This window comes from Drosophila miranda, chromosome 4, assembly GCF_003369915.1.
Source record: "Drosophila miranda strain MSH22 chromosome 4, D.miranda_PacBio2.1, whole genome shotgun sequence".
Lineage (NCBI taxonomy): Eukaryota > Metazoa > Arthropoda > Insecta > Diptera > Drosophilidae > Drosophila > Drosophila miranda.
The window spans coordinates 20,905,541-20,924,240 of NC_046677.1; the positions used below are offsets into that span (position 1 = coordinate 20,905,541).

At 42.8% G+C, this 18,700-nt stretch overlaps 4 protein-coding genes across 7 annotated transcripts; 1 reads left to right on the forward strand and 3 right to left on the reverse strand.

Annotated features, from left to right (window-relative positions):
* Nucleotides 1-563: 563 nt before the first annotated feature.
* On the reverse strand, nucleotides 564-2,272 carry LOC108164303. The gene is made up of 3 exons (XM_017299952.2): nucleotides 1,645-2,272; nucleotides 881-1,587; nucleotides 564-820 (listed from the first exon to the last, which is right to left on the reverse strand). Exons 1-3 carry the CDS (start codon nucleotides 2,180-2,182, stop codon nucleotides 764-766), a joined length of 1,302 nt encoding a protein of 433 aa, XP_017155441.1. The 5' UTR covers nucleotides 2,183-2,272; the 3' UTR covers nucleotides 564-763.
* Nucleotides 2,273-2,894: 622 nt separating this feature from the next.
* LOC108164162 (carcinine transporter) lies at nucleotides 2,895-6,695 on the reverse strand. The gene is made up of 7 exons (XM_017299768.2): nucleotides 6,569-6,695; nucleotides 6,276-6,500; nucleotides 5,734-5,919; nucleotides 5,347-5,605; nucleotides 4,701-5,292; nucleotides 4,241-4,639; nucleotides 2,895-4,174 (listed from the first exon to the last, which is right to left on the reverse strand). The coding sequence occupies exons 1-7, from the start codon at nucleotides 6,659-6,661 to the stop codon at nucleotides 3,889-3,891; spliced, it is 2,040 nt and encodes a 679-aa protein (XP_017155257.1). The 5' UTR covers nucleotides 6,662-6,695; the 3' UTR covers nucleotides 2,895-3,888.
* Nucleotides 6,696-7,335: 640 nt separating this feature from the next.
* LOC108163553 (transmembrane 9 superfamily member 2) lies at nucleotides 7,336-10,347 on the reverse strand. The gene is made up of 5 exons (XM_017298916.2): nucleotides 9,994-10,347; nucleotides 9,288-9,482; nucleotides 8,239-9,221; nucleotides 8,019-8,178; nucleotides 7,336-7,959 (listed from the first exon to the last, which is right to left on the reverse strand). The coding sequence occupies exons 1-5, from the start codon at nucleotides 10,135-10,137 to the stop codon at nucleotides 7,456-7,458; spliced, it is 1,986 nt and encodes a 661-aa protein (XP_017154405.1). The 5' UTR covers nucleotides 10,138-10,347; the 3' UTR covers nucleotides 7,336-7,455.
* A 496-nt stretch (nucleotides 10,348-10,843) lies between these two features.
* LOC108163245 (importin subunit beta) lies at nucleotides 10,844-15,568 on the forward strand. Of its 4 annotated transcripts, XR_001775646.2 has the most exons (7): nucleotides 10,844-11,129; nucleotides 11,285-11,490; nucleotides 12,040-12,281; nucleotides 12,337-13,365; nucleotides 13,442-14,374; nucleotides 14,433-14,886; nucleotides 15,011-15,568. XR_001775646.2 is itself a non-coding variant. In XM_017298408.2 (6 exons), the coding sequence occupies exons 2-6, from the start codon at nucleotides 11,433-11,435 to the stop codon at nucleotides 14,829-14,831; spliced, it is 2,661 nt and encodes an 886-aa protein (XP_017153897.1). In that variant the 5' UTR covers nucleotides 10,844-11,129; nucleotides 11,285-11,432; the 3' UTR covers nucleotides 14,832-15,568. The 4 variants fall into 4 exon arrangements, 3 of the variants coding, with proteins under 3 accessions (XP_017153897.1, XP_017153898.1, XP_017153899.1); XM_017298408.2 differs by having other exon boundaries at nucleotides 14,433-15,568; XM_017298409.2 differs by having other exon boundaries at nucleotides 10,844-11,029; nucleotides 14,433-15,568.
* Nucleotides 15,569-18,700: the final 3,132 nt, after the last annotated feature.

An 18,700-nucleotide genomic window follows, 5' to 3' on the forward strand; every position in this document is an offset into this window, starting at 1 on the left:
CATTCGCCGCTTAATTTGCTCTTCTCATGCAAACTCTCCGCGGATCGAATGATGGCTGGAGAAGATGGTCGATGGCCCCAAATGTCAACGATTTGGACCAGTTAAAGTACACTAATTAGTCAGCTACTCGTACTCGCTGTTGAACATGGCAGACACCTGAACATGTCAAGGCATTGGTGCTCCATCCCCCCCAACCCCTAAGATCAGAGAGTCAAAGCGATTGCTGCCGACAACCATTTAAGGAGCAAGTCGAGGTCAGAGCCACAGCCAGAGACGGCCACCAACAATGTGGAAGCACGCAAGCCAGAGCCAGCGCTAGCACAGAGAGGAGAGAGATTGGATCGATGACTAACCAACGGACTGAACTGGACTGGACTGGCCACAGGTGAGTATTGGTAGCATGATATAGCCAACTGGTCTATGCTTCCTGCTGCTAACACAGACATCATCACAGCAAAAGTTCAACAATTGAATGCGAAATTTATTGCCAGCGATCTCTGAATCGAATCGAATCGAATTGAATCGCGGATTCCACAACCAGACCAAATATCGTTGGGGTATTGTTTTAATACGATTTTGGATTTCTATTTATTATTATTAAATGCCCAAGTGCCGCAGCACACGCTTGTCCCAACAATTATCCCATTGCTAATGGAGTATTGTGTGTATGATCATAAATATTGAGCACAGCACTTCCTTGTGGATCGACTGGATCATGACTAAGAGCGGAGGGATCCCATTGTCTCTTGCAAACCGATTGTTTCTATTCATGGACAAAGTTAAGCTTTACATTGTTCAAGGGCGCCAGATACTCGATGGACTGGAAGCGAAAAAAAGATGACAATATTTATGAAAAATCTGTGATGATCACACTACCCACCGTGAGCAGACTCTCCTTGATCTTAGTGCCCAGCACATTGATCACCAAATGGCGATGTGGTGAGGGCTTGGCCAGACAACCGATGGCATTGAGTACAAAATCATTGGTGATCTGGCTGCAATCCTTCAGGTCGATCAGCTTCAGTTGTCCGCACTTTCTCAGCAGACGCATCATACCCACGTCAGTGACGCGACCGCAGAAGGACATGCCAAAGGACTCGAGCACACCAAGATCGTTGAAGAGCTTGAAATGATCATCCTCCAGGACGTCATTGCTGCTCCAGCGCAGCTCCTGCAGCGAGTGCAGTTGTCCCAGGACCCGGGCATGCTCATTGCTGATCTCAAACTGGCCGGACAAATGCAGATGAGTGAGATTGCTGCCCATTTTTTTCTCTGCCAGCGTGGTCAGGAATCCGATGTTTAACTCATTGGAGCTCCCCCAGGTCTTGAGCGTGCAACGCTTTAGCTTCGGCAGTTGGGCAATCACCTCAAAGTGGGTGTCACAGCCGGAGAAATGGAGCTCCTCGAGGTTCACACAACACTCGGCTATCTTACCATACAGGCTATCGTTCATCACCTCAAAGCTGCAGTCATCCAGGTTCAGGAGACGCAATGTCCTTAGCGGTATGCCAAATGCCCAATAGTTCCAGAGCAAACAATTGCGCAGTATCAGCGTATGGAGCTTGGGGAAACCGCACAGATGTTCGCCTGGTGGCAAAACTTAAGTTAACAAACAACATAATCATAAAAAAGAAATCCCCCCACCCGTATAACAGCCATTGATCAGCTCAAAGTACTCCAGACCCTGATTGGGCTCTAAATCGAAGCTAAGTACATCCTCCGCATCCAAACAGTTGATGGTGATCCGCTTCAGGTGCTTCATTCGTGACATGATTGTCCGAAAGTGGAAGTCGTCGGTGACATTTGTATAGTAGATCTCCTCGAGATTAAAGCAATACTCTGCTATAAATTCCACCACCAGGGACTCCTTTTCGTACCAGTCACAGTTTACATGCAGCACTTTGATGAACGGCCCTGCCCACATAAAGAAATTGATCATCTCTGGCAGCTTCATCGTCTCCAAATCCTCCACATCGAGTGTTTGTCTCTGTTTGCGGGCCCACATTCGGAAGGCCTCACCGAGCTTAGGCGCCGTACAGGCCAGACGCACCCTATCCGTCAGACCGGTCAGATAATCGTACAACCTCAACATAATGTCCTGGTTTAAGTCCAATATGTGGGTCGAGCATCGGTACACAGACCGAAGGGGTGCGAGGCCGAAGTGTAATTCAACATCACCCATTTTGCCAAATGGGTTTATAACTTAAATTTTGATTCTTGGTACATTTTTGACACATACAATTTTGTATAGTATCTCAGGGGTGCTCTGATATCTCAGGGGTATTTTGTTCATATTATGTCGTGTAGGGATCCGGAAGGTGATGTGAACAAATCAGGATAATCATAACAAAAATCGCTATACCAATTTATGTTGTTTCTTAGATTCAATCGACAGACTGAGGAAGATTACGAGCATATGGAATATGTATAGAGTACACATTTGCACTTATGTTGACCTAAAAATGTGTATTAATAGATTTGAGTCGATTTATATTTATTTTATTTTATATTTAAGATTAAGTATATTTCCTATAAATATATTAAATGTACTGTTTAAGTGTTTTTTATTTATATTTAATATGGGCCGTATACCTTTCAATACATTTAAATTTAAATCAAAGTGAATTCTATTTAATTTGTGGAGCCTAAAAGTCAGCCCAAAACACTCTACAATTATCGGGTATAGAAGTGTAGTGTTTCCCTTGATTGGCCTTGCACTTCCTATGGCTGACAGTGACCGCTAGCAGTGTGCGACCGACCGTCCAGTGTCCGTCCAGCTGTGTGGCAATTTTTCGCATTCCTCCATAAACAAGTTTTTCTTTTTGTTTGACAACAATTAATTGCATAATTGCGTGAATAAATGCATAAATCAATTGCAATGATTGAGAAGTCGCTATTGTTGTGTGTCACACACAGAATATAATATGTATTTATATATCATAGAGACAGAGTTAGAGATATGTAATGTTGCAGTACGCCTCCTCATATATATTTATTTATTTTACCGGATATGTTTGAGGAATTAATTTTTTTCGGTTTGTTACTTTCCCCTATCGGGAATGTTTGTTGTTGTTTTTAATGCTTTGTTTAAAGCTGAATTAAACGCGCCTTACAGCTAATAGCAATGCTCTACAATTAAAGCTAAAATTGATATTCCATCTGGGAAATGGTTATGGGACCCGTAAGTATCTGAAAATATGGCAATTATCCTCTGACACTGCTGTACTGTACTTTTATCGAATTCAAATCGAGGCAATGATTCTTTGTTCTTAATTTAAGGTCGACTGAAATACAACTTAAGGAAGTGGAATCAGGAATCCATTGTTTCTATAATGTTCTTTTAGTTCTGTTATACTATTTTAATGTGTTCATAGATTATTTGTTGGTATATCCAAAAAAAAGCATACATTTGCAACTAGCAGGTATTGTGCATAATTGTTGGTTCTTCGATAATAATGGAGTTTATACGATTTGCTTCTATACTGTTACAGGTTGATGCGTTCTTCTATATTTTTGTCTATCTATCGTGTCGTAGATATTATATATATGTCTTCATGGGTTCACATACATATATAAACTGTTTAAACTACACACGTCGCTTTAGGAAAATTTCAGAATTGTAATATATTCTTAAAACATCTAAATGACATATGTTTAGGCTTCACATCTTATGGAACTCTTATACCAAACTAGAGATACAAATCAAAAGCGATACAGCTGGAAACCCCTTAGGGTACTAAAAAACTACCGTAATAACTGCCAACTGTCCTCCTACAACTTAAGGACACATTTCATACCAATATTTAAGTATTATTTAAACTAAAACTACACCTGTTTCGTACTGCCTTTTTCTTTACAGCGCCTGTTTTATTTATGTAGTAGAGTTCCCTAAATCCAATGTGTTAGTTGCATGGTGCCATCATTAGTTCGCTGTGTATCCATGATGCTCATCTGACGCACCAAGCGCTTCATAGACGGCCGATGAACGGGTCGACCACTTCCACTGGCCATGCCCTCCAATGGCGTGAGCTCATCAATAGAGCTCATGGGCGCCTGCTGGCGGACGCGACGATTGTCGCGCAACTCCAGCTCCACCTCCGCCTCGGAGGCAGTGTTGGATGAACCACCCAAAACATCCAGATTCTCATACGATGTGGGTTGGGAGAGCACAGTCCTTAATAGGTTATTAAAATAAGGTTAGTTTCAATATTAGCTTAGACTTCTTTTTTCTAACACTCACTGTTTTTGAGCGCATCTACAGCAATCCTTGAGCTGCCAGTCTTTGCCGAACTCTTCCCCCTCCTCAATGGTCTGCGGCAGACGATGATGCAGGGTCTCCGGCAATCGAAGACCCGTCATTCCGCCCAGCATGGAAACAAAACCCATGATAACCAGCGGCAACTTGAGGTTCTCCTTGCCCAGATATGTCACAAAGGGTATGACAATCAGACCCAATCCTCCAATATAACTGGAAGCTCCAATGCCTATGCCACGTACTTGTGTCGGATACAGTTCGCCAGCAAATGGATAGATGATTAGAAAGGAGGCCGAGAGCAAGGCCTTGGATACCAAATACAGATATAGAGTCTCATCGACAGCCTCATCGGGCAACATCACCGTTATCACGCATGCCACACCCCTGGAAAGGGAACCAATATAAGTAGCTACGGTTAAAAATGTCCCTACACATCCAGTCTTACCCCAATATCATGGACAAACTGAGTGGCCAACGTCTGCCCCAGGTGTCCATAAAGTACCAACAGCAGAGATAGCTAGGCAGCTCCACCACAGCCGACAGAAAGAAGCTCACATACTGATTGGTGCCCAGCGAGGGACCGTAATAGCTGAGGCCCAGATAGACCGTCTCATTGGCAAACCAACTCAACGTAATCAGTATTGTTTTCAGCCGCATATTGGGCGTACGACAGAGATCTCTCAGACCCACATTAGCCACCTTTTTCTTCTCTTTCTTGAGCTTGTCGCGGCGGATTTGTGCCTCCAGCTTGCTGTGCACTGCCTCCGGAAACTGTCGTCCATTCACTCTGGCCATGCGCTCCAGTATCGTGAGGGCCTCTTCCAGGCGGCCACGCATCAGAAGCCAACGGGGTGATTCCGGCATCACAAACATATAGAGGAAATAGGCATAGAAAGGCAGCGAGGTGATGTAAGAGAGGCGCACCCAATCCCGCTCCAGATAGGTGACAACGGAGAGCAGCATAATACCCGAGGTGTAAAAGGTGCAGGTCATAACAGTTACAAAGGAACGATAGTTCTCGCCCACCAACTCCAGAGCTGAAAGATAAGTCAACTGTTAGCTAAAATAAAGCTGAGTATTCCTGCACTTACATATGATAAAAGGTATCTGATAGACAGCCGGTATAGTCAGGCCCACAATGACGCGACTGCCAGCCCAAGTCCAGAAGTCCTTGCTCAGCGAAGTCATCAAACTACCCGCCAGCAAAGTGGCCAGGCAGGTGAAGTACGAAAGTCTCCTTCCAGCGCGATCATTAAGCAATCCAAAGAGATACACCCCCACGGGTCCACCAGTATTGAGTGCCGCCAAGCCAATGGTTGGATATATATCCTGATCGCACACTAAATCAAACTGTCGATAAACTGTCGGTTAGCATGGGTTAACTGATGGTTTAGGTGTGGTATCGTGCTTGGGAAATGTTTTCAAGCTTATTCCTAAATGAATTTTAATGTGGGTTCAGTCTGGATCTGTGCTCGCACATCAATCACAATGGAGGACCACACATTTGTGGTATTATATTCCCAGCCCTGACTGCACTTAACCACCGGCCAAGTGCTGTTTGGCTCCAGTGTGGTCAGGTCATTCTCATCTTCCAATGATTCGAGCAGTTGCGTCCAATTGACTCCGTACGTATGGCATTTGCTGTAGACCAGTTCATCGTTTTCCTTAAAAGAACAAGAATAAGGTCAGAAATGTATTCTTCTGGCTGTTAAACACATTTGCACAAAACTATTACATCCCTTAACTCTTCGAGTATCGTGTATAATTCATGTTTGTCTTCTTTTGTCGGAACTTGAACCGAATGACCAACACACACTCGTTTCTGACGTTGAAAATTTGTGGGAAAAATACCTCTATTCACGTTTGCCCTATTTCGTCATATCTATTATAACCTTGATTACTCATCGAACCACCCTCGTATCGACATTTTGTCACCCGACAAACGCATAATCAATGAGAGCTCAGCTCTGGGCTTGATTGCCAGACCTTTAGCACTCATATGGCTGCTCCACTCACTCACCAGTTCCTTGGGTATGGCCAGATATTTACGCTGCTCCAGCTGCATGTCCAGCAATTCGGGTATGCGACACCAATAGTCATCCGGAGTATCAGCCATAAACAGCTGATTGAAGGCACAAAAGCCGCAAGGAATGCAGGCGGGCAGGCAAATACCAAAGACCAGAAGCTTTTGATACTTGCCAAATTCACCAATGGTCGGCAGCAAATCATCCAAATCGAAGGCCTCCTGGAAGTACCAAGAAAAGTCGAATAAGTCGCGTTTAGAATTGGAGTTTTGGAATATATGATACGAACATCCACTGAGGGTTGGGTTTGGGGCTTCTGGCGTTGACGCAGCTCCGATAACTCATCGTATTCATCCACATCGCTGTCCACAGTCTCTGACATGGCCAAACTCTGAGCTGGAAATGTCTATTCGCACACTGAGTGGGCGCTCGAGAGCTTGCAGAAGCCATAGAACGGGGTACGGTTCTGTTCTGACACTTCTCAAGGGTTGAACAAATAGCAAAACAAAAAAGAGAGAGTGCGCGAGCTTGGGTTCCATTTTATATGTTATATATTTTGTTTATTCTTTAGTCGCAAGTTTTAAATTTAAATAGTTTAAACTAAAGTATTTTTAAATATTACACACACTTGAATTCAATCCTTGCTCGAATTATAGATAAGACGAGCCACTAATTACAGTTGTTAGGCTTTGATATTACAGAATAGAAATCGGTAGAGAAAGGCGGATTCAAGTACTTTCTTACAGTAGTACTTTCCTCTGTAAAAGTACGAAATATCTGGCTCTAAATTGAATACGGTTTTTGGAATCGATCGTTTGGGGGATATTGGACATGGCTAAACTTTAGATTCAGAGAAGGTGTGAAAACTATACAACAAATGTGGGGATTTCCATCACTTACAACATCATCGGTTTTTTACTTAAAGATTATTGCGCGCTTCGTTCCACTCTACGGGATTGGTTTTTTAGCCTGATACACAAGTACATGTGTACATGGATCGATCATAAATATAATAAACAGAAAACTGTCGCGTGCAGCAAGTAGGCGCACAGCGCAGAAATCACACACACACGCACATACATTAGGCTTAAGTGTAAATTTGTGGCTACTCAATACAAAAATACATTTGCACACAATTCTCATCATCATCCTCATTGTCATCCACATGCATTTAATTTAATCCACCTTGACCACGCTGTAGATCTTCCGTATGAACCAGAAGCACGCAAAGAAACCAATTGTGCCGGTAAGCAAAAAGAACAGGAATACCATAATGGCCGTATAGCCAAAGTACAGGAACGTCGAGGCACTATCCTTGATCGAGAGCTTCGTGATGAAGTAGTGACAGCAGTAGATGAACAGATAGACAGCCGTGAAACCCGATGTGAGAAAGGAGCGCCACCACCAATGATAATCCTCGGCACATAGATGGAAATAGCACAACAAAATGGTTGTCTCCGAGCACGTGATGACCAGTATAAGAAAGACCAGGAAGAGGAAACCAAACATATAGTACATCTGACTGGACCACAGTGAGCTCAGTATGAAGAAGAGCTGTATGAAAATGCAGCCAAAAGGCAGCACGCCGCCCATAACGATGCCGGGTATCGGTTGTGTGTAAATCGATTGATCGGGTATCTGTCGTGGTATCTGATTGGTGCGCACCGGATGCTCCAAAGCCTACAAAATACATTCAGAAATTAAGAATCAAAGTTTACGGTGTCTAATGAAATACTTACGCGTTTGCGGAAACCGAAATAGGCACCAACAAATGTCAGTGGCACTGAGACGCCAAACCAGAGGGCTAGCAGGGCAACCAATGTGCTAAATGGCACAGCACCCGAGCTATTCTCAAACCATAGCACCAGATTCATCACAAAGAACAGAGAGAAGACAACACTGTATGGAATATAGCAGATAAATAAGCAAAGGCATTACAGAATATCAGCCACTACTCACCCGGGACACACAATCGAGGTTAGAATCACATTACTCTTCCACTTGAGACCGCCAAAACTCTTGTAAATGCGCGCCGAGACATAACCAGCGGGTGTGCCCAACGAAACGAACAAAACCATCGAGCAGGTCATCAAAGCACCACGATTGGCCGGCGACAAGAAGCCCAGACAGGCAAAGGCCAATGTAATCATAGACATAACGAGCACCTGAATGCCAGAGCCCAGGAATACAGACAGAAGCATGCCCTTGCGTGGCGGCCTAAAGACATCGCCATGAACCAACTTCCAGCCGAACTCCTCTTGGGCATCCTCGCCGCTGTCCATCTGATTGTATCTGGCTATGTCCTTGTGCAGAGTGCGCAGCATTATCATTGCCACCATACCGCTCAAGAAGAGCACAATCACCAGGGAATTGAGGATGGAGAACCACTGGATATTCGTATGGGGCATGGACTCTAGAATGTAATCCCAGCGTGACGACCACTTAATGGCATCGTTTTTCACAAACTTGACGCTGTACGTGTACACAATGTTCAGCTGCTCGCCGGTCTTCAGTGAGGTTTCGCTTATGGCCAGCGGCTCGGTGCTCAGGCAGTTCGGAGCCTTCGGATCGGTGTGCTTGATCGATTTGGGTGTGACCTTTACGGAAATGATACGTCCACTGTTGCCAAAACCAATGCCCCAGTCCTCGAGTTGCCCACTGTGATAGGTGATCTCCAGATCCACATGATTGAAGGGATAGTAGTGCATGGGCTGATTGTAAATAGAGTTGATGGGACAGCCCTCGCCATCGGTGCGCACGAGGCAGCCCATGGGGAAGCCAGTGCCACAGTATTGTTTACCATTCTCCAACGGATAGCACCAGGTCACCGGCATATTGTCCACAATCCAATGATGTTGATAGTTCAGGCTGATGCCTTTCTTCAGGACCATCATGCGACGATTGCTGATGGGATCACCACCCTTGTACTCCTTGGTGCAGGCCTACAGTTTACACAGAAATCCTAGAGTTATCTTTGCATTCTAGATTTACGTGTCCTGTCTACTTACCACAGAACATTGCTGATTCTCCAGGAACTGGATTTTATAGGGACCCGGGCGTATTCGCTCGCCAAAGACCACCTGTCCCAGATTCTCCACGGGGGAGTTCTCCTCTTTGCCCAGACAGAAATCAAAATGATGATATTCATAGGGTATGACCGATTCCTCAGTATTTAGGCGATTAACATACAAGATAACATCCGACTGAAAGGAGAGTGTTATAAAAAATATAAATAATACATCAATCAAGAATGTGTCCATGCGGCAATTGATGAATTTACGAGAGTTTCTATTGAATGCTATCTGGGCTCTACTTTTATCTGCATACTATTGTTTGAAAGCGTACAAATGTGTGGCATACGATTATCAAGAACATAAGGCAGTACAAATAAGGTCTAGATCATCATAATGATATCTTTGAGCAACTGAGCCAACAAGACGGGTTTGATATTAGAGCAAAAGCAACGTCAATCGTAGGAGTCGACGTCAGCAGTATCCAGCGGACACCCGCAATGTTGGGACCTTATCAGAGTGCTTCCGCCGTTTCCACTACTACTACCATTGGTTGTATATTTATCAGCATTGCACTGCCCTTTCGCTAATTGTTAAGGCATGAATTAGAAACAGAAACACAAAAACACACAACCCACACACACACACACACAGCAGCGACACGGACACAGAGTGGGGTATGAGTATGCATATGTGTACATACCTTGCATGTCGTGGACACTTCGATTGTCTTACAAAAGTTAACCGGTGCCAGGCCGGGCAAATAGAAGGCGCCTCCAAGGGTCAACGTGTGCAGCAGCAGGAACAACAGAGCCAGGCCCCGTGGCGGACCAGAATGCAGGATCATCTTTGATGTGCGGCGAATTTTTCGAGAGAATTGCTTTGCCAATTTATGCAGTGTCGTGGCTGGTTAAAACACGTTGCACACTCACAGAGGGGGCAAGTGCAGCAACTGTTTTGCGTTTATTGCTGTGTGTTTTTCCAAATATTTCCAAATAATATTAACTTTTCCACTACGTTTCTTTTTAGGTCCGAACGTCAGCAGTGACTATCGATGATGATATCGATAACATGACAAATATACCAAAAAATACCTACTTATTTTACAAATAAACCGTATATATACTGACGGGTTATTCAAGTTCCTTCCTATTCCTCGTTTTCCGTCGAATATTACTAGCTGGCAATGACCCTCAGCTCTCAACTCATAATTTTATCCGATTATCAAATCGGTTTTCTACAAGACTGCTTAAATGTAAGTTTTCATCTTTATTGCATTGCGTATAAAATAAGGTTTGAGTAAAACCGGTCAACAAAAATGTCCACAAAATTTGCTACATATTAACTACATTTTCATGTAATTAATAACGGCGACACCTGAAGGGTGTCACAAATATACCAAAATATACCGTAAATACACTGACGAACTTTAGTTCTATTAGAACTAGTGGATTTAACATCATAATTTAGCATCAGTGTGTCGAAATAACGTTTCTTATAAATATTTTGGCTAGCATTTATGTTTTATTGAGTTTTTATTCTTCGTCGGTCCAAATTCAAATACAACTGCCAGCGTGTGAATAGCGTTTAGAGTTGCCATCTATTGCGAGGCTTCCATGTGTGTGGCGATTACTCAGAACCGGCCTGTTTCGCTTTCAATTCGTTTTAAGGCAGCCAAAAAACGAGCCATCTAACCATATTAATCCCCAACTTGACCGTTCACTTAAATACAATCCTAAGTAAGTGGATAACATCATTGGCTTGCATCCGCGCGTTTTCTGACAGGTTGGGAAGGTTGCAGAAGAGACAAAGGTGAATCGCGCAAAGCAACAGAAAAAAGTGAGTTTTTACTGCGTGTGTGCGTGTGTTTCGTGTAGAGCTGAAAGCGAAAAAATCAATTCGCTGACGTTCAAGGTGTTTGTGCAACCTTCCCCCGTCTAGTGTTCCAGCTACTCGAATGGTTTAATTAATTCGCTATTTTATCCGTTTTATAGTTGCTCTCGGACAATTGTCAAAAATTACGCAAAATTCCCACACATACACCCACACCTGACATCCCCCGCCCGACCCGACCGATTGCCTAGCCTCTCTAGACGTCTGCACGAAATAGAAAGTAATAAAGAAACAAAAAAAGAACCCAAAATGACTTCCGATATAACGCTGCAATTGATTGCTATTTTGGAGAAGACAGTGTCGCCAGGTGAGTGCACCCCCTTCCAATCACAATCCCTTTGGGCATAAATTTTCCATGGCCATTTTTATTGGTCGTTTTGTCTGTCGTTTGGCGGGAGGGACGCGCGCCGCGCGTTGTATGTTGCGCAGGGTTGCAACGCGGGTCTCGATAGCATATGTGTCGTTGCTAGGTGCACATGCATACCCACACACACACAGCCATTTATGAATGTACATATATATCTGGATATGTGTGTGTGCAATGATTAAGGATTTATAAACTGCCACGAACCTAACCTCAAACAGGGATAGGGAATGCAGATCCTACAAAGAGTCGGACCCCTGCCCAATCCACCAAGAAAAGGTTTCGCTGGGTGTATCTCATACATACACACATGCATGTGGGTATTGGGTGGGGGGAACAATTTTTTTTTTTTCCTACTCTACTACCCCGATAAGTCCCACAACCAGTTCTTCCGGTTGGTGATAAAAACAAAATGCTCTGCGCGAAGCCCCAGTACCCATTGTAAGACCCCGAACTAACCTATAAATACATGCATTGCCCTTATTTATGTAGACAAAAATGAACTCTTGTCGGCAAAGAACTTCTTGGAACAGGCAGCCGCCAGCAATCTGCCGGAGTTCCTTAAGGCACTGTCGGAGATTTTGGTCAATACGACAAACAGCGCCGTGGCACGCATGGCCGCTGGTCTTCAGCTCAAAAATCACTTGACCAGCAAAGATGAGAATGTACGGCAACAGCATCAGGAGCGTTGGCATCAGTTCCCCACCGAGATCCGGGAACTGATCAAGAATAATGTGAGTAAAGGAAATGATCGCCAATCAACAAATTTTAAAAATCCTTTATCTATAGATTCTTAATGCCTTGGGTACTGAGAATACGCGTCCCTCTTGTGCCGCGCAGTGCGTGGCCTATGTGGCTGTCATAGAGCTGCCCATCAATCGCTGGGGCATGGTCATCCAGACCCTGGTCAACAAGGTGGTCAGCGAAGGATCGAGCGAAATGCATCGCGAGTCTGCCCTGGAGGCCATTGGCTACATTTGCCAGGACATACGCTTTGGCGTGATGGAGAATCAATCGAATCAGGTGCTCACGGCCATCATTCATGGCATGCGCAAGGTCGAGCCAAGCAACCATGTCCGTCTGGCCGCCACCACGGCTCTGCACAACTCGCTCGAGTTCACCAAGGCCAATTTTGAGAAGGATATGGAGCGCAACTTCATCATGGAGGTGGTCTGCGAGGCCACCCAGTCCACGGACACTCAGATCTGTGTGGCCGCCCTTCAGTGTCTGGTGAAGATTATGACTCTGTATTATCAGTTCATGGAGCCCTATATGGCCCAGGCCCTCTTCCCAATAACGCTGGAGGCCATGAAGTCGGAGAACGATGCCGTTGCCCTTCAGGGCATTGAGTTCTGGTCTAACGTCTGCGATGAGGAGATCGATCTGGCGATTGAGAGCCAGGAGGCCACCGATCAGGGTCGTGCCCCAGCGCGTGTGTCCAAGCATTATGCACGCGGTGCTCTGCAGTTCCTTACGCCTGTACTGGTCGACAAGCTAACCAAACAGGATGAGTGCGATGATGAGGATACCTGGAGTCCGGCCAAGGCTTCGTCGGTGTGCCTCATAGTGCTGGCCACTTGTTGCGAGGACGAAATAGTGCCCCATGTGTTGCCGTTCATCCAGGAGAACATTGAATCGCAGAACTGGCGCTTCAGAGATGCCGCCGTCATGACCTTTGGCTCTGTGCTCAGTGGACTGGAGACCAATACGCTGAAGCCTTTGGTGGAGCAGGCCATGCCCACGCTGATACATTTGATGTATGATTCGAGTGTCATTGTGCGTGATACCACAGCCTGGACTTTTGGACGCATTTGCGATGTAAGTTCTTGGCTCCTTGGCCCCTCCTCCAATTCCGTTTTGCCACTAAATCTTCGACTTTCTCTCTCTTCTGTAGATCATTCCAGAGGCTGCCATCGACAAGACCTATCTACAGCCGCTGCTCGAGTGCTTTGTAAAGAGCTTAAAGTCGGAGCCTCGTGTGGCCGCCAATGTTTGCTGGGCATTCATTGGCCTCTCCGATGCCGCCTACGATGCGGCCTCCACCGGAGAGCGCGAGCGCGAGACACCCGAGACGTACGCGCTGTCGCCGTACTTTGAGTTTATTATCACACAGCTGCTGGAGACCACCGATCGTTCGGATGGGGCCCAAGCCAATCTGCGTGGAGCTGCCTATGAGGCTCTCATGGATATGATCAAGAATTCGCCCCTCGATTGCTATCTGGTGGTGCAGCGCACTACCATTGTGATCCTGGAGCGTTTGAACCAAGTCATGCAGATGGAGTCGCACATCAGCAATCACAGCGATCGCCATCAGTTTAACGATCTGCAGTCGCTGCTCTGCGCCACGCTGCAGAGTGTGCTGCGAAAAGTGCACGAAGAGGATGCCCCACAGATATCCGATGCCATCATGAGTGCCCTGTTCATGATGTTCCAGTCGAGTGCTGGCAAATCGGGAGGTGTGCAGGAGGATGCCTACCTGGCCGTGTCTACACTGGTGGAGCTTTTGGGCGTACAGTTTATGAAGTACATGCCGGCCTTCAAGGATGTCCTAATCATGGGCCTCAAGAACCATCAGGAGTATCAGGTATGCTGTGCCACTGTCGGCCTCACCGGCGATATTTGCCGCGCCCTCAAGGAGCAGATGGTCCCTTATTGCGATGAGATTATGTCCGTAATGATGACCAATCTGGCGGAGCCCACGTTGCATCGCACTGTCAAGCCGCAGATACTCACTGTCTTTGGCGATATGGCTCTCAGTATTGGAAGCCATTTCCTGAAGTATCTGAACGTGGTGTTGGAAATGCTGCGTGCCGCTTCCAATCTTCAGGTGAGAATTCATCGCCAGACTTATTTGAGAATAGATATAAACAGGTATATATTTAAAGACGGATGCCAGCAACTTTGACATGAACGAGTACATTGCCCACCTGCGCGAGAGTGTTCTCGAGGCATATACGGGCATCATTCAGGGCCTCAAGGGTCTCGATCAGACAGCCCATCCCGATGTGATGCACATGGAGCCGCATCTGATGCACATTATTGGCTTCATCAAGCGCATTGCCCAGGATGGCGAAGTATCCGACTCGATGATGGCCAGTGCTGCTGGTTTCATTGGCGATCTGTGCACTTCCTTTGGACCCCGTCTTCACACGCTGTTGGACGATGTCGTAATCACACAATTCCTGTCCGAGGGCAAGCGCTCCAAGGGTCAGCGCACGAAAATGTTGTGCTCGTGGGCCCTCAAGGAGATCAAGAAGATCAATAGCCAAGTCATCACACAGTGAACGTCTAACTAGAGGTTAATGTTTCCAACAATACCCACAATACAAGAATGAACTGGTAAGTAGATTCTGATCCGAATTCTCATCATTCACACATCATCCACACTCCGATGGACGACACACACATATACACACACACCGAAAAATGATTCAAAATTTTTTTAATTTGGCCTAAATTTCAGTCCAGTCCGAATAAATCTCTTCTTAACTACTAAGTTTTGTTTGTCCGATCTACAATATATATATTGTTGCTGTGCAACGTGTAAATGCTAAGACACATTGTTTATAAAACTAAATTAATTTTAAGTTGAAAGAATGGCCCGGCCCCCTCCGCTCTCCCAACCTAAATAGTGATTACAATTTTGTTAACCTACCAAACAGATTGCCCATTGACTTATTATTATTATTATCTATTATTGTGGCCGGAAGCAAAAAATGTGACAAATCTTTTGGGCATTCTGTTTGGAATGGCCCCCGATTTTAAGCATCACCAAAAGAGCTTATCAGAAGTTGTTAATCGAAATTATGTCAAGCCTAATTTAAGTGTGAAAATCGGTAAAATCAAGAACACAAAACACACATTAACTGCATTACAAATTCCTTGGAAACATTAACTTGTTGTTAGCGGCTATCAAAACAAAGCAAAAACAAAAACACACCCTAATTTATAAGACACCTATAATTATATGTAACCCAAAAAAACACCTTAGAAAAACTTAAAATTACAGCAAAAAAAAAAACAAAAACTTATGAATGCCTGTGTGAGAGAGATTTTGTGAGATATTGAAGAAACTGAATCTGATGTACGATTATGATTAGGTGAATGACGGATGATATATGATATATGCCTGTAATCGAGAGAGAGAGCGTATGTATTTGTCTACTTACAAGAGTCTGAGTGCCTGGCCAGTGTGCGAATCTGTCAAAATGCCTTATAACCTTCCTAGATCCCCATCGAAGACAGAAAATAAACCCCCAATTGTCATATTCAAGTGTGAATCTGTGATGGATGCTTCTGCAAATGGTATTTGTGATTGGGAAAATGGCTGAAAAACCTCTCCGCCCCTCCACCCTCACATTTTCTTTGGCGCGCGTGTGTTGGCGTGTGTTGTGTGATATTAAAAAAAGTAAGCGTAAGAGTTTTTCTAGTGAATGATTTTAGTCTTAAGCAAAAAACCAAACAAAAAAGATTTTAAACGGATTTCAATTTAAAATTTACACACAAAAAAACAACAAAAACAAAAATGAAAACGAAAAACAATTGTAAGACTCAAAGACGACTGAAAACAAAAAAGTAACGTGAAAAATAACTTAGTAACAATAATGGAAAAACGAAATACAAAAATGACTTAGGGACGTACAAAGCATGGGGCGTGGCGGCTTAGAAATACCATACCCTGAAATACAACAAAAACAAAATAGAACGCAAAACGTCTCAAGATAAACCTAGTTTAAACTTAATTTTTGATCAAAGTACAGTTAACATTATTTCGCTACGCTCCAGAAAAATATACCTTAACTTAATGCAATTTTGTACTATTTTTTGCTCGCATTAATTTCAACGAATGACGCTTATTTTGCCGGAACGACTTTAATTCTAATTTTTGTATTTCAATTGTGTAAAAAAAGCAATAACAACCAAGCAACTACCTGCAGCACACACAAACATATATATATATATATATATATATATATATATATATATATATATATATATAGATTAGATAAACGAAAGATACTAAAACTCAACGAGCAACGGACCAGGGTATACAACAACAACAACAAAAGCAAAAACTAAAAACTTAACGAAAACGAAAAACCCGTACTTTATATTTTACTTTACGTGTAGAAAACGCGCTGAAAGACAAATATACATTACATTTTACATACACAATCGACTGATAGGACGAAAACTAGGAGACGGAACCAAGTCCCTGTTTTTCCCCCATACGTAAGAAATAGACTAATAAATAAATTGCAAAATTATAGCTTAATTTGATAAATAGGTTCAGTAGTTGGAAGTTGCACTATAATCCTAACTTTAGTTCTTCTATTCACTGTTTATAGCTTTTATCAATTTTTTTATACTCAAAATTTTCTAAAAAGAAATACTATCTTTAATTTTCTACCACTTTTAGTTACACATACAAATATTTTTTTAAAGAAAGCTGCATGGCTACAAAAAATTTAATGACATTTATTTACCAAATTAAATTTCAAACTTATTTAAAAAATTCAATTGTAAATAAATTTTAATTATTTAACATATTTTTTGCTGTATTTCCTTAGCCCATGCAATTTAAAACTATCCTAAACACTAATATTAAATATTAAATTTTATAAATAACACATCCCCACAAAAAAAAAGTGTCGTGCGCGACTGACCAGAGTATCCTATCCCTATGTATTTCGGTGCCCTGAACACGAATCCAAGGTCAGATTTGCTCCATCCCGGCAGGTTTTTTTCTAGCCTCAAAAAACTAATTTGGTCAAAACATGGTGGAAACTCATTTGAAAAATTTATCGGATTTGCTTGAAACTCGTCAATGGGGGGCTTTTGGGGTCGCTGATTACGAATTTGATGTCAGTTTTCTTGTTTCGAGATGTATCGAGTTCTTTTCTCTTCAAAAGATCTATTTAAAAGGGAAAGATCTAGATGCAAGGCCGGAGAATTATTCGTTTTAAGTAAGTCCGGTCTTATTGGATCCGCCATTTTGAATTTTTGAAAACTGAATTTAAATTTTTAACTATTGCCTTCGGTCAGACGCGCACGACACTTTTTTTGTGAGGATGTGTAATTTATACAGAATGTTTTGGAATATCCGCTTTGGCAATCATGCCTTTATAAAGCCCGGACCTGATTCCGTTTCTATACAAAAACAACGACACTCACATACTTAGGACCATTTACCGTAAGTTCATTTACACTTCCATACATACAAACATAACCAGAAACTACCTTACTAAAAAGACGCGACTGTGAACGAGTAGAAAAATAACGAAGGAAAAAAGAAATCAAATGAAAAACTAACCGTTTAAAATCTTTTCCAAACATTTCATTACACTTACAATTAAAACTAAGTATAAAAGTGTGTCGAAAACTGAATGTAAAGCAAACTATTGTGTGGTTATATACCGTAGATAAGCATTAAATATTATCTGATTTGTAATTATAATGTGGAATTCATTAAACAAAGCTCAACTGGAATTAAACTTGAGCTTTTTTCAATGAACTCTCCCAAACAAATTGTCATTTCAAAAAAAAAATATCTAAAAGAAAAACAATTGGTAAATTTGCAATGGAAATATCGCACAGCCGTCCAAAAGAGAGCAAAAATATTTGAAAATTAAAAAAAAATACCTTTCAACATATCAAAAAGAAATTCATTATTAAATATTGAGTTTTTGAAATGACAACTTTTAGAATAACAACGATATCAACGAGACAATTTGAATTGCCAAAATTAAATACTTTAATATGTACTAAATTTAGCTATGAATGATAGATTATGAATTATGATTAAGATAAAGTATGATGACGAATGGTGGTGTATGTCTTTGTCTGCCACTTGAATGACTTTTGGATGATTCTGAATCTATTGAAGATGAGCCTCAGCCTGAGCTGAGCGAAGGCCGCCGCCGAGAGGATCTTGCACATTATGGCTGTGGTAAACAAAATGTAAGTGATGCATAGAATTTTTAAATTAAATTTATCAAAATAAGTTAGTTACAAAAACAAACAACCGATAAAAACCTGCGCACAAGCGTCCCACACATACAAAATATTTTGCTAATAATCATATTTCTTTTTTCTTTGCACATATTTTTCACAGGTGTTTTGATTAAGTATGACTTGATGAGTACTTGAGATG

Bases quoted from the DNA above. Each gene is read 5' to 3' on its own strand.
- LOC108164162 (XM_017299768.2), bottom strand. From the start codon at position 6,661: ATGTCAGAGACTGTGGACAGCGATGTGGATGAATACGATGAGTTATCG. The intron at 6,501-6,568 runs GTTCGTATCATA...TGGTACTTCCAG, and splicing joins AAACCCAACCCTCAGTGGAT to GAGGCCTTCGATTTGGATGA. The intron at 5,606-5,733 runs GTGCGAGCACAG...GTTTATCGACAG, and splicing joins GGTCCTCCATTGTGATTGAT to TTTGATTTAGTGTGCGATCA.
- LOC108164303 (XM_017299952.2), bottom strand. From the start codon at position 2,182: ATGGGTGATGTTGAATTACACTTCGGCCTCGCACCCCTTCGGTCTGTG. The intron at 1,588-1,644 runs GTGGGGGGATTT...TTTTGCCACCAG, and splicing joins GATCAATGGCTGTTATACGG to GCGAACATCTGTGCGGTTTC. The intron at 821-880 runs GTGGGTAGTGTG...TTTCGCTTCCAG, and splicing joins TCAAGGAGAGTCTGCTCACG to TCCATCGAGTATCTGGCGCC.
- LOC108163553 (XM_017298916.2), bottom strand. From the start codon at position 10,137: ATGATCCTGCATTCTGGTCCGCCACGGGGCCTGGCTCTGTTGTTCCTG. The intron at 9,483-9,993 runs GTATGTACACAT...CTCTCCTTTCAG, and splicing joins AAGTGTCCACGACATGCAAG to TCGGATGTTATCTTGTATGT. The intron at 7,960-8,018 runs GTAAGTATTTCA...TGTATTTTGTAG, and splicing joins ATTTCGGTTTCCGCAAACGC to GCTTTGGAGCATCCGGTGCG.
- LOC108163245 (XM_017298408.2), top strand. From the start codon at position 11,433: ATGACTTCCGATATAACGCTGCAATTGATTGCTATTTTGGAGAAGACA. The intron at 11,491-12,039 runs GTGAGTGCACCC...TTATTTATGTAG, and splicing joins GGAGAAGACAGTGTCGCCAG to ACAAAAATGAACTCTTGTCG. The intron at 13,366-13,441 runs GTAAGTTCTTGG...TCTCTTCTGTAG, and splicing joins CTTTTGGACGCATTTGCGAT to ATCATTCCAGAGGCTGCCAT.